General features: G+C 40.6%; 1 protein-coding gene across 1 annotated transcript; it reads left to right on the top strand.

The window, feature by feature from the left end:
• The first annotated feature begins 723 nt into the window (after positions 1-723).
• Positions 724-10,355, top strand: LOC102792778 (lactadherin-like). The gene is made up of 10 exons (XM_006793963.3): positions 724-977; positions 3,400-3,525; positions 3,606-3,737; positions 6,474-6,587; positions 6,777-6,958; positions 7,046-7,201; positions 7,859-8,003; positions 8,709-8,911; positions 9,007-9,159; positions 9,558-10,355. Exons 1-10 carry the CDS (start codon positions 902-904, stop codon positions 9,699-9,701), a joined length of 1,431 nt encoding a protein of 476 aa, XP_006794026.3. The 5' UTR covers positions 724-901; the 3' UTR covers positions 9,702-10,355.
• The last annotated feature ends 320 nt before the right edge of the window (positions 10,356-10,675 follow it).

The raw sequence follows: 10,675 nt of genomic DNA, 5'->3' as shown, positions 1-10,675 counted from the left end.
ATAAAGATATGATTAAAAATTGCTTATTTACTAAGTTGTATGTCGTGTGTAGACACAACACTGGCTCATCTCTTGAGTTAGTGAGTTTTAAATACTTGAATGATTTATAGGCCAGTGTTAAAGAAGAATTTTAATAAAGTCTGGCTCCTTGGAAGTGAAATAAAAAGAAGTGAGGTGTGGCTCAAGACTTTTGCACAGTACCCTATGCTACAGGTGTTTTCGTTTCCAGTATATAATCCCTGGGGCTAATTCAAATCTCAGCCTAACCTGTCAATCTGGCCAAGGGGAGGGGGTAGTGGTGCTTTCACATGCTCACAATAAAACAAGTTATTCAGCGCACAAATATTTTAGGGTGCACTGTGAAATGGAATAACAGGTAATTAAGCTGACTGATGCCTTTCAATGACTTTCAGTTAATTTTAGATAAAAGTTAACTCACGAAGACGAGACAAAATTAAAGTTGAAAATGCCTTTAATGGTAAGGCATATTAGAATGCATAAAGTCAATTTAAAAAATTGACCAGCGCCATAGCACATGAATACATTTGTTTTCGTTGTTTGTTGTTGTTTTTGTTGTTTTGTTTAAATGTATGAGTAAGTAAGTTTGAAGTCAACAAGAAGTAAAAATAATGAACGAAGTGGCGAACGGACTGCCATGAATAAATGTCAAAGGACTTCCTCCTCACTTCTCTCCGCCCACCAGAAAACGTCACACGTCGTTAACTCGGGTATTAGCGAAAATCTCAGCTCCCCCATTTATCACCCGGCTCTTCATCTGCGTTTTAGTCGGAATTGCGATATTTCCGACTGCATTTCAAAGCCGCATTGGTATTCAATTTTTAAAAGTAGCGCGTCTTTCCGGACAAACAACCCCCCGGGACAAAGTAAGGCTAAAACAAATATGAAACGTCCTGGAAATGTAACCCCAGCGTATGTAGGAACATTTGCTCTGCTGCTTTGCCTGCATTCAGTCACAGGTAAGTTTTGAATAAACGACACGAATCAAAGCGGATTATTGCGTTAACGCAGAACCTAAAAGTTTACTTTGTTGACAGGTCTCTGCCTCTAACACTAGACTCCATTTACTCCTTAAGGGGACTCTGGTGCTGTTTGTTGTATTTTCCATGGCATTTGCTTCCCTTTTCCCCATTATATTGTCAATTCACTGTGAAGCGACCTACTTTGATTGCTTTTTGTTTTTCCTTTTCACATAAATCAACGTAATGCAGGGCGAAAAGAAAACAGCAGATGTACAACAGTAGCCTAAATATCTCAAGTATTTTTACTATTGTTACTTAAGCATTTAGGATTCAGTTTTTTAAATGTGCTCTTTTTTGCCCCCTGAAAGCAGTCAATGTAGACGTATGCCTATGATAATGTGAGCTCATTATTGTCCTGGTAGACTAGGTGATTAAATGTGAGACCGGTCTGTTATTACACGTGATACTCTGTTATTACTAAGCTCTATTCTGAGCAGTGATCATTGTACAAGAAGCGATACTTGCAGTAGTGAACAGTTCTCGTGGTTGTTTTCCCCTTTCTCAGTGGACAGTGTTTCTAGAAATGTCATTATTCTCACAGGCACACTTACAGGTGTCCCTTTAGTTGTCTCTGTGGACATCTACCTGGACTCACAAGGATTTGGTGCAGATGGAAAGGAAATTAATGCCATCTGTGCTCCTGTCTGGGGCCATCACGAACCAGCTGTCCACTCATCTAAATTTAGTTCAACATGCAAATGTGATTTTGTTCTCATGGTGGTTGTGTACATTCAGAGTCCCACCTGTCTGTCAGGTGTGGTGCACATCCTGTCCCACCCCTGAGCTGCTGTATTGTCATGCTGTGTACCTAGTCTGTTATTCAAAGATCCGCATGCTTCTGGAAAACCCAGCTAATCCTGGACATAAACACATTCTGCTGTCAGAGGTTGGCTCATAAAGACATTGGCTCTATCATAGGAACAGCTGTTTTCCAGCTCACGCAGCCTTAGACACTTTCCAGCATTTATTCGGGTTATACTTTTTGAGAATTTAACCACATAAAACTTTATATTGAGTGACATTTCCACTGTATTTGGGGCTATTTGTTATGTGTTTATTCTTCTGATCCGTTTTCATGGCGATTAGTCTCGTAAACATAGATTGTGCTATAATCAAGAATAATACACGTAGGGTTTTGGCCTCACTGCCAAACAAAATGCCAGTAAATTGCAGTTTGTTGTACCTGGAGCTGCTCACAGTTTGAATGGTGACTGCTACTGTTGAGTCAATAGACTGGAAAAAGGAAAAAAAGAAAACAAACATAATGAGGTAAAAGTTTTGTAACTTTGAGAGATCTCGTATGACTCATAAGCTTTTGTCCTGCCACTCCCACTGAGGTCTGAGCCATCATTTCACACAATCCAGGCATGATGTGTGACTCAGTGCCTCCCAGCAAAAACTGCGGGAGCATTGATCAGGGCAGAAACTCCAGCAACACCAGGGAAAGATCTCTGTGTTACTCTTTAGATACACCTGACGGCTGTACCCAACCATTTACCATACATTATCTGCAATAGAACTGAACTTTGGGAAATGCAGTGCTATATTGAGTTGGTAGTGCTGAGCGATACCATCTTTTAGACCTGGGACATCAAACAAACTAGAATTATCTGCCAAAGACACCAATTTGGCCCACTCTGCAGGTTGGAATAATGTAAAGGAGGGCATATATTTTGGAGGTTGACAAGTTTTTTTGTTTTGTTTTTTGTTGTTGTTTTTTCACTATCTACTATAGAAATGTGTGCTTTTTGCAGTGGGTTCACATAAATAATATAATTAGAGGACAGTCTATTTCTTAAAATTTAAAACGTTCTTGTTTTAGAGTAAACATTTCGAGATTCGCAAGATCTGCTGCTTCAGTTTTAGTAATTCCTTTCTCCTTAAATTGCTTGTTTGCAACTCCCAGAGTCTCTGAAGATGTCACATCCCTGAGCCTGTTTCTGCCAGAGGTTTCTTCCTGTGGAAAGGGGGGGTTTCCTCCGAACTGTCACCAAGCGCTTGCTCATAGGGGGTCATCTGAGTGTTCAGGTTTTCTCTGTATTATTGTAGGTTACCATACAATATAAAGAACCTTGAGACATCTGCTGTGATTTGGTGTTATATAAATAAAACTGACTTGAACTGAAGCTGGTAGAGACAATTTTAAATGTACTGTCATGATTTTCTTTTTTGCTATGTAAAGGCTTTCGTTCCATTGAATAAACAACATTTTATTTGGGAAACCTGTGGTCACAACACATTAAATAGACTGCTCTTGTACACCAAAGCAGGCCTAAATGTGGCATGCATGTGCAGCCGCGGTGTGAATAGTAAATACTAATAATCGTTGCACTGCCTTTCCTTTATCTCTTTTACTCAGCTGAGTACTGTAAGGTAAATCACTGCTACAATGGAGCAACATGCGTGACTGGAGTAGGAGAGGAACCCTTCATCTGCATCTGTGCCGATGGCTTTGGTGGAGACACCTGTAACCTGACAGAGACAGGTAGAGCTGAAAAGGAAAATTCTGGTGGGAAAGCACCGAAGCACGTACCGAAATTAACACCTTTCTTTTTCCATCTTCAGGACCTTGCAGTCCCAACCCCTGCAAGAACGATGGGTCCTGCGAGGTCATCGCTCCGACCAGACGAGGAGATGTTTTCAATGAGTACATCTGCAAGTGCCAGCCCGGCTTTAAGGGAGTGCACTGCCAGATCAGTAAGTTACTTCTGGCTATGAGTCAAAAGCCTGAACTGAACCCTTTTTGTCTTGTGCATCTATAAGACTACATGCTGTACTCCAGAGGACATCTAACTCCTTATTCCATGAATTTTAAAACAATTTCTGGTCACTTAATGTTGACATAAAAGATTTAACGTTTAGGAATGGGTTGCATTCTAATTAAAGTAGTATTTTTTAGAGAACAGCTTACCCAAAAATGTGAAAAACACAGTAGCAAGCTCCACTTTCAGCAGATTTCTCTAGAAGTTTTAACACAAGGAGTTTTTTCTTCCGGTCACATCTTCGGCAATGAAAGGGATGTGTAGTCCGCTCAGCAGCTTCATGAAAGGAGCCCATTCAGTGGCTTCTGTGGTTATTCTGTTTGGCTAATTAGTAAAAGACCACTCCAAGTCTCTTAGCATGCAGATGCTTCTCACACAGGGTCAACATTGCATCTATTTTAACCCAGTCAAATGAATAGTGAATTCAGTCATATCCTCATAGTAGAATCCAATACAAGTTTGCTTGTAAAATTAGCATTAAAACATGAGGATTATTAGTGGAGCAAATGCATGAGAAAATAACAAAAAGGAAGCTAAACTTAGGATGGGTTTTGTTTGTGTGTGTGTGTGTGTGTGAATATTATTTCTAGACACCTCTGAGCAGTGTCTGACATCCTGAACTGTAATTCTGGAAGCAAAAATGATGAAAAAGATATAATGTATAAACCTTCTGATTCAAAGTCTTGCATAACTTCGTGAAGAGGCTTTTTTTCCCCTCTTTTCCTCTTTTTGTGGAGGAACAGCTCACCCTCCCAAAGCCCACGCTCTGACCACCAATTGTAGTGTTGGTGCAGTCTGGTCGTCTACTCCCATATTTTCTAATTTTGAACCAGGCAGACAATATACGCCGCACTATATAATATGCCCAGTAAATGCACGGAAATAACGCTCCACAAAAAACAAGTGATGTGATAGTAGGTAAAGAGCCTTTGAGAAGTCACTGAGGTGAAGCCAGAGCGTGTGAAAATGAATTCCACTTGACAAAAATAAAATGTTCAGTACAGGCCAGATCTTCAGGCTTCAGATTTAAGTAGCAAAAAAAAAGCAAAGGCTATTTCACGGTCTGTCTCTTGGTAAGATCATTTGTTTCTCAGTGTTATTAGCTGTGCTGTGCCCGTGCTGTTGTGACCAATCCTCTTAGCATTAACTGGAACAGGAATTAAACAGACCCATGTGGCATTACGTCAGCCCTGCATTCATTCTGAAGTTTCTAGGCGTTACTAAAACAGGTGAAATAAGGCATGTGTGATGCTTAAGTGTAGGTGTCAGTTACACGGCTTTTATCAAGTCTGAACTTAATAAAGTAACAATGCTTTTGGACCTTTAAAAAAAAATCGTATTAGATTTTGTCACTGTCACTATAAAAGTTTGCCCGTAAACTCCTCCTACACAATTAGAGTTAACCAAACAAAATTGGCACATAGGTACATTAGGACCCTAAAGTTTCTTATTTATATACAATATTATGCCATCACATTGCCTAGCAACCACCTACCAACTGGCTGAAATGACGCATTTGTAGCATTTATGCACCCATAACACCTTATAAAAGCACTGTATCATTGCAATTTTACAACAGTTAATTTATATTCAGATTATAAACTATATATTATGTTGTATCATCATATGTCATATCCCTGTATTAGCCAGTGCGCATACTATTTCTCACACAGAGATGAAAAAGCAGAAGACAGTGTATTTTACTGTGTAGATCATATAATTTATTGATGCGGCTGAGATTTTCTACTTGTGGATTTTTCATGGAGCAGGGAGTGGGGCTGACCTCCTCTGGCTGCGGGCTTAGGAAAACATCATAAACATGGTACACACTGGTTTTCAATACAAACCAAACACAAAGACTTAACATAACCTACTATTATTACAAAGCAATCTATATACTGGTCATTTAGTAAAACAGCACTTTCTGTCTTCTTAGCTGCTTACCTTCAGTCACATTTTGCCTTTTAAAAACTAAAAGACCTGGAATATTGTTTGGTGTGCAATCTCACTACTTGGTTTAAAAATGAATAGGTTCTTTTTCAAACAATAGAGAAGAAAAGTGTGCAATCATCCCAATTGTCTGTAGTCTTCATGTTGTATGAGCGTGCCACCTTGTGGAGATTACCAAGCATTACCTAGACAGTGGACCTTCAATCAAAACTGGACCTTCAATCAAAGGAGAAACATTAATGATACTTAATGACAAATTTCACTATTATTTGAAATACCTTTTTTTTTTCTTTTTTTTTTTTTTTAAAAGAGCTCAGTTTGTGTATACTGCTGTTGAGCAGATGTTCTAGATGTTCTTGTTGCCAGAATAGTTGGTGTGTAAGTGTGTCAGGTGACACGACATGGATATAACTTCAAAGTTTCTGCTGTTCCCACCTGTTCCCACCTGTTCCCTGTTCCTTCTCCAATGACGCCATGCCTCAGGGCCACTTCTGTAAACGCAATAAGATTGAAGAGTAATTATTCGTCACCAGCTGAATGTTGGAGACACAGTGAAATTATTATGGTCATTCACCTGCTTCAGTCCTCCACCAGTTTTCCCTCAGATGTTTGTGCTTGTTTGACAAGTGTGAACCGCATCTGAAGCACTCTTTGTTTGGTTTTTTTTGTTGTTGTTGTTGTTTTATTTATTAGTTGTGTAATTTCAGAATTTGATTTTCAGATGTAAATGACTGTGAAAAACAGCCTTGTAAGAATGGAGGACAATGCCGAGATCTGGATGGAGACTACTCCTGCCAGTGCCCCTCACCGTATGTTGGAAAGCAGTGCCAGCTACGTACGTGCACCACCATTAGACACACACATTTCAAACACGGACAGCCTGTTGTTACTCGCTTTGCCTCAACATTTTTTAAAGAACTTAAAGACTGATGAGATATCCTTGTAAGCGTGGCTCACTCAAGCATGAGAAAAAGATCTAAAGTGTGGCAAGAGTAACAAAAAATCCCTCCATCTCATACCCCAGGGTGTGTGTCTCTGCTGGGGATGGAGGGAGGAGCAATCGTGGAGTCCCAGATTTCTGCTTCCTCTGTGCACTATGGCATTTTGGGTCTTCAGCGCTGGGGCCCAGAGTTGGCTCGACTGAACAACCAAGGCATCGTCAACGCCTGGACGTCAGCCGCACACGACAAGAACCCCTGGATCGAGGTGAGAGAAGTGAATGCTTTTGACGAGACTGACCAGTGCATGACCTGTCCAGATACTCACTGACCCATGGCGTTTTGGTTACAACAGATTAATATGCAGAAGATTATGCGTCTGACGGGCATCATCACTCAGGGTGCCAGTCGCCTGGGCACAGCTGAGTATATCAAAGCCTTCAAGGTGGCGAGCAGCCTTGATGGAAACTCCTACATCACTTACAAAGTGGATGGCCAGCAGAGGGATAAGGTTAGACACAACTTTGTACTACATATGTTATTTTCTATTGTGTTTAAAGTGGACCTGTTAAGCTTTTTCTCATTTTCTAACACATAGATACTCTTACAGTGGTGGATGTCGATATTAAGGTGTTAAACAATCTAGAACAATGAGTTGAGGTGTAGAAGTAATCCCAATGAGCCTAAAGGGCCCAATTTGAGACTTTTTTTCAACTCATGCCTCTCCCTGATATTTATTTAGAGCTGTGTTCCTGAGATGACAGATGATATCTGCTCTCACTGACAAGCTCCACTCACCTCTTGTTTGAACCCTCTGTTTGTAAGAGGCAGCCAATCAAAAAAAGCTGAAGGGTAGGCAGCCCGGACCGCCTTGTTGCACCAAAGTCCAGTGCAGGACAAATAAGGATTATTCTCTTTGTCTTCAAACTTCACAACTTTGACTCCAAGATCATAGTTGATCATATTGAGTAATCTATCTTATGAAAGGGCATAGAGAGAGCTATAAAACACACCGTGACGCCATTACAGGCTGACATCATCATGTTGTAATAAAAACATCATAAAACAGTTTTAGTATAGCCCTTGCCCTTTGGTGGGAGTTGTGCTCTCTGAGTGTTCTTGATGACTTTGTTTATTCAGTTTGCTCACCTGTGTTTGTTTGCTGCAGGTTTTTGTGGGCAACATAGATAACGACCGCACAAAGACGAACCTTTTTGACGTTCCTATCGTGGCCCAGTACATCCGCATCATCCCCGTGGTTTGTCGCAGGGCCTGCACACTGCGCATGGAGCTGCTGGGCTGTGAACTTCACGGTAAACACAATAAACTTCCAGCACAGCCGTAACACTTACAGCAAGGTCAGCGAGCAAAAGCAGTTAGATAAAAAAGATAGGACACTAATGAAAAAGGACAGGTGGTGTACGCTAAGTCGAAGTCAGGTCACAGCCTCTGTGAACCCTTGACCTAAACTGCATAACTCCTCGCAGCATCGTTAGTGTGTCTTGTGCTACTGTGTTGATGTCTTCTTACTGTGGTCTTGCTGACAGGTGAAATGACAGACTTTTGAAATTTAATTGCACCACATCTAGCCTAGTTTGACCACATAGAAGTTATCCACTATAACTCTGTGGGTGCAGTCCTTATTATGAAACAACAAAAGAAGCCATTTCAAGCACTCAAGAATAAAAACACTGCCGGCTGTGTTTTTGTCCATCTTCAGCTTTTGTCTTATTTGATCTTAACGCTGAAAGGTTTAAAGAAAAACAGCTCTGTGTGCTATGTTGCATGCTTTCTTCAGCATTGTGTGGCTCTTCTGTTTTTTTCCTTTCACTCGGTCACTGGTGGGTGTTTGTGATTGTAATCCGTCACTCGCTTTGTGAATGTTCGTCATTCTTAAAATGTTGGGTGAAGTTGATTCTTCTTTTCTGTCGGGTGATTTCAATTTTTCCCCTCTTTTCTCTTTCTGTCGCTTTGGCTTCCCCCTCCCTCCGTCTGTCCGTCTGCCTTTTGATTCACAGTTTATTCAAACACGGCAGGTTGCTCAGAGCCTCTTGGTATGAAGTCTCGGTTCATCTCAGACGGGCAGCTTTCAGCCTCCAGCTCTTACCGCACGTGGGGCATTGATACTTTCACGTGGCACCCTCAGTTTGCCCGGCTGGATAAGGTGGGGAAGACTAATGCATGGTCTCCTGCTTACAACAACTGCTCAGAGTGGATCCAGGTGAGGGAAACCGCAGCATTCACCTTTTTTAAAAATCTTGTTTTCTTTGAAGTTACTAGTTGGTAATGCCATTTTTTCCCCTGCTCCTTCCCCAGGTTGATCTAGAGAAGACAAAGCGCCTCACGGGCATCATCACACAGGGTGCAAAGGACTTTGGAGTAGTGCAGTTTGTATCAGTGTTTAAAGTTGCTTACAGCAATGATGGGGAGTCCTGGAGTACGGTGAAGGAGAACACTGGAAATGATAAGGTCAGACATATGTGAATACCTGAAATGCCATTTCCTCTTTTTTTTTCCATATATGTCAAAGCTAAGTTAAAAATAAGGTAAGATATACTTTATTATCTCAAAAGTTGAGAAATTGCTGTGTTGCAGCAGCCAAAACATTAAACAAAACTTAATAAAATACAATATGACAAAACAATATTTTGATTCAGTAAGGTAGAAATACAGGAGCTGTATTAAAAAACCTACACAAAAATTCCACTTCACCTCCACTTCAGAAAAAAATTGTAATCTAACAAACAAAACACACACTCACACACCCATGCATGCACAAAAAGAGTCCCTGACACGTGTAAATGGGAGTAAGGTGTGTTCAAAACAACATGTTTTCATTTAACAGTAACCTTAACATGTTTTTGCAGCTCTTCCAGGGAAACACCGACAACAACACCCATAAGAAGAATCTTTTTGAGCCTCCGTTCTATGCTCGATACGTCCGAGTCATCCCCTGGGAATGGCACGAGCGCATCACTCTGCGCATGGAGCTGTTGGGCTGCGATGATTAGAAACTAGTCAATAACCATTTATCAGCACTCCATCCTCATCCTCAGATGCTCCGTCTGCTCGCACCACAGCAGAGGACGGATCGCAAACAGAATCATTCGCTTTGTTTTTTACTCCATGGGAATGATATTTGCTGAATAGCTTGGACTTTAACACTTGTAGCACTTTGACTGTAGCAACCCCCCCCCCCCCCCCCCCCCCCCCAATGTTTACATTGCTAAAAGTTTGTTTGATGCAACATTGAACTGCTCACAGATCCCTCACAGATTGAATATTTGTCCTTTAGAAGCTTTTTTTTGCACAGATCTTCTCTTAGTCTGTCTAAGAATGCAAGCCCTGAGATTTTCCCGGTGTAATACAGAGTGTATTTATGCCATTTCCAACCACACAGGACAGGAACGCTTGTCCAGAGCAGGAAAATGATAACTTTCACATTTTGACTCCACGGATGAGTAGGGTTTTCTGTTTGTTTGTTTGTTTTGGGGGGGGTTTAAACACATTTTGACACCTTTTTGCTTTGTTCCTAAATTTAATTTCATGACCAACTAATTCTTTTTACAAAAAATGTGAAATATGTAGAAAACAGCAACATTTTGCATTGCTTTTTTAATTCACTGTTGGTTAACATTATTAAATGTTTAAAAAAAACTCTTTCATTCATCTCCACATGCAACTTATTCGAGAATCGACTACTTCCTCACTTTTGGTACTGATATGAACAGAATACATGAATGCCATATTGGGCCAATGGACTTTTCGGATCACTGCCCTCTATATTTATCTTTAAACTCTACTCAAAGGAGAAAAATAATCAACTGGAAATTAAATTCTAGTATACTGAATGAACGGACATGTGAACAGTTGACAAAAGACATTGCTGAATACCTGGAATTCAATGATAAAGATGAGTTACCCCCACCGATTTTATGGGATGCGTGCAAAGCAGTGATGAGAGGAAAAATTATTGCTATAACCT

This window comes from Neolamprologus brichardi, chromosome 1 (assembly GCF_056152115.1).
Source record: "Neolamprologus brichardi isolate AB-2024 chromosome 1, ASM5615211v1, whole genome shotgun sequence".
Taxonomy (NCBI): Eukaryota; Metazoa; Chordata; class Actinopteri; order Cichliformes; family Cichlidae; genus Neolamprologus; species Neolamprologus brichardi.
The sequence above is the reverse complement of the archived record's forward strand: the minus strand, read 5'-3'. Positions and strand labels throughout refer to the sequence as shown.